This window comes from Lathyrus oleraceus, chromosome 6 (assembly GCF_024323335.1).
Source record: "Lathyrus oleraceus cultivar Zhongwan6 chromosome 6, CAAS_Psat_ZW6_1.0, whole genome shotgun sequence".
In the NCBI taxonomy this organism is placed as follows: domain Eukaryota; kingdom Viridiplantae; phylum Streptophyta; class Magnoliopsida; order Fabales; family Fabaceae; genus Lathyrus; species Lathyrus oleraceus.
In genome coordinates, this window is record NC_066584.1 from 517,356,607 (window position 1) to 517,358,699 (window position 2,093).

A 2,093-nucleotide genomic window follows, 5' to 3' on the forward strand; every position below is an offset into this window, starting at 1 on the left:
TGGAGGCTTTTAAATGTTTGTTTGTGTCGCGGTAGAACTGACTAAACAATGTTCTTTTTGAAAAAGTTTTTGATCACACGGGGGCCAGAAAAGAGTTTATTGGTTGAGTGTTTTTTAATGAGAGACGAGTATTCGCGCGAGAGGCTAATTACGACCATCACATAATTACTCAGGATTTCGAGGGATAAGTACGTCCAACCCAATATTTTTCGTCCACGAAAGAGTAACTTCGATTCGGTTATTTAATGTGTTTTTAAGATAGACAACAAATATTCGAATGGTAGGCTAATTACGACCATCACACGAATATTCGAGGTTACGAGGAACAAGTATGTCCAACCCAACCTTTTTCAACCCGTTATTTATTGCGAAAAGAGCTTTCGAGATGATTAGTTTTGAAAAGGAATCAAAGTGACCAAGCGTTTGATTATACGTTTAAAACGTTTTAGAATTTGATTTAGAAAATTCTTGACGTTGGATCAAGACTTTAATTATGGATAAATATTTAATTTCAAGTATCATTTAATTATTTAATTAACTAAAATAATAAATAAATAAAATAAATGATAAAATATTAAGAGAATGGGGGTGAAAGAATATTTGGGGTTATGAAAATAGTAAAAACCAAACATGACCCAATGCCCATAAAAAAATAAACCATGAAAATAAAAGAAATAAAAAAAACTAACTGAATTGGAAAAGGGGAAAGGGTGGTAAAAGCATATTGGGCCCAACATTGATGGCCCAAGCGTTGTTCCAATGGGATGAGGGAGTCAACCTTTGTTGACTCAACCTCTCCTACATGATTAGATGCCATGCAGATCTAAGGGGGAGAAGTTAAAGGAGTCACATGGTAATGAGCACATGCGTCCACACTAAGGGGCAACCAACTACTCCAAGTCAACGAATCATATGGCTAAAGGACGCCTACGTGTGGTTAAGGGTCAAAACAAGAGAGATGTAAGAAAAAGAGGGAGTCCCTTATTTTATTTTATTTTGATAATCACTTGTATTAATACGCACAAGGGGTGCAACCCAATACAAAAGGAACAAAGTTACAATCCAATGCAATTAGCAGGATTAGCAAACCACAAATCTCTAGTAATATCTATATTCCCCTTAGACAAAATAGAAATCCAATCCCACCCAATTGATTTAATAAGCAATAAAATCTCAACCACATTCCAATTAGAGTGTTCAAAGACCAAACTATTTCTAGCATTCCAAATGCTCCAACAAACCAAAGGCCAAATAAAAGCGAAAAAAGATGACTTCACTCTACCATCCAAAGAATTTAATAGAAATAAAAGCACATCTTCTCCGGTAACAATAGTATCAATATCCGAACTTCCCAATAGAACATCAAAATCCAAGCCAAACCACGAGAACACTTCCTTCCATATATATTTAACTTTACCACACTTAAGAAAAAGGTGACCAACAAATTCCTCTTCTAAATCACATAAGGGACAAAGAGAAGCTTCCACCCCTAAAATCACACCTCTATGCCAAAGTTCTTTTCTCGTCGGTAAGGCTCCCAAGATCCATCTCCACCCAAACAACTTGACTTTCCACGGAATAGTAGCTTTCCATAATCTTTTAAGTTCACAAAATCTAAATTCACTACCATTAGAAATAGCCATATTCAAAGTATACAAGCGTTTAAATGCATTCCTAACCGAAAAGCCCCCCACATCTCTCCACCAAATTAATTTATCAACCCCATTCGTACACGGTTTCACATCCTTAAGAATCTCTATTAACTCCTTCCAATCCTCCAATAATTCACCTACTAATAAGGTTGAATCAACACCCACCTTCCAACTCCACCCCCATTCTCCCATAAACCACAATTAATCACAAGAGCATTAGGAAAAGAGCAAACCTCAAATAAACGAGGAAAAAGAAGCTTAAGAGAACTATTTCCCAACCAACAATGCTTCCAAAAAAGAATAGAATTGCCTCTTCCCAATTTACAAGAAATTGAATCACCAAACCAATCATGACCACCAAGAGGAGTTCCACAAACCAACCGGATATCTCTCCACCAAAGGGAGTAATTAGAAAGAGTCGGCTTCGATACCACATCACCA

The 2,093-nt window shown here is 36.5% G+C and overlaps 1 protein-coding gene across 1 annotated transcript; it reads right to left on the reverse strand.

Annotated features, from left to right (window-relative positions):
• Positions 1-1,055: 1,055 nt before the first annotated feature.
• LOC127096528 (uncharacterized) lies at positions 1,056-1,643 on the reverse strand. Its single transcript, XM_051035089.1, has one exon. It carries the CDS (start codon positions 1,641-1,643, stop codon positions 1,056-1,058), a length of 588 nt encoding a protein of 195 aa, XP_050891046.1.
• Between the last annotated feature and the right edge of the window lie 450 nt (positions 1,644-2,093).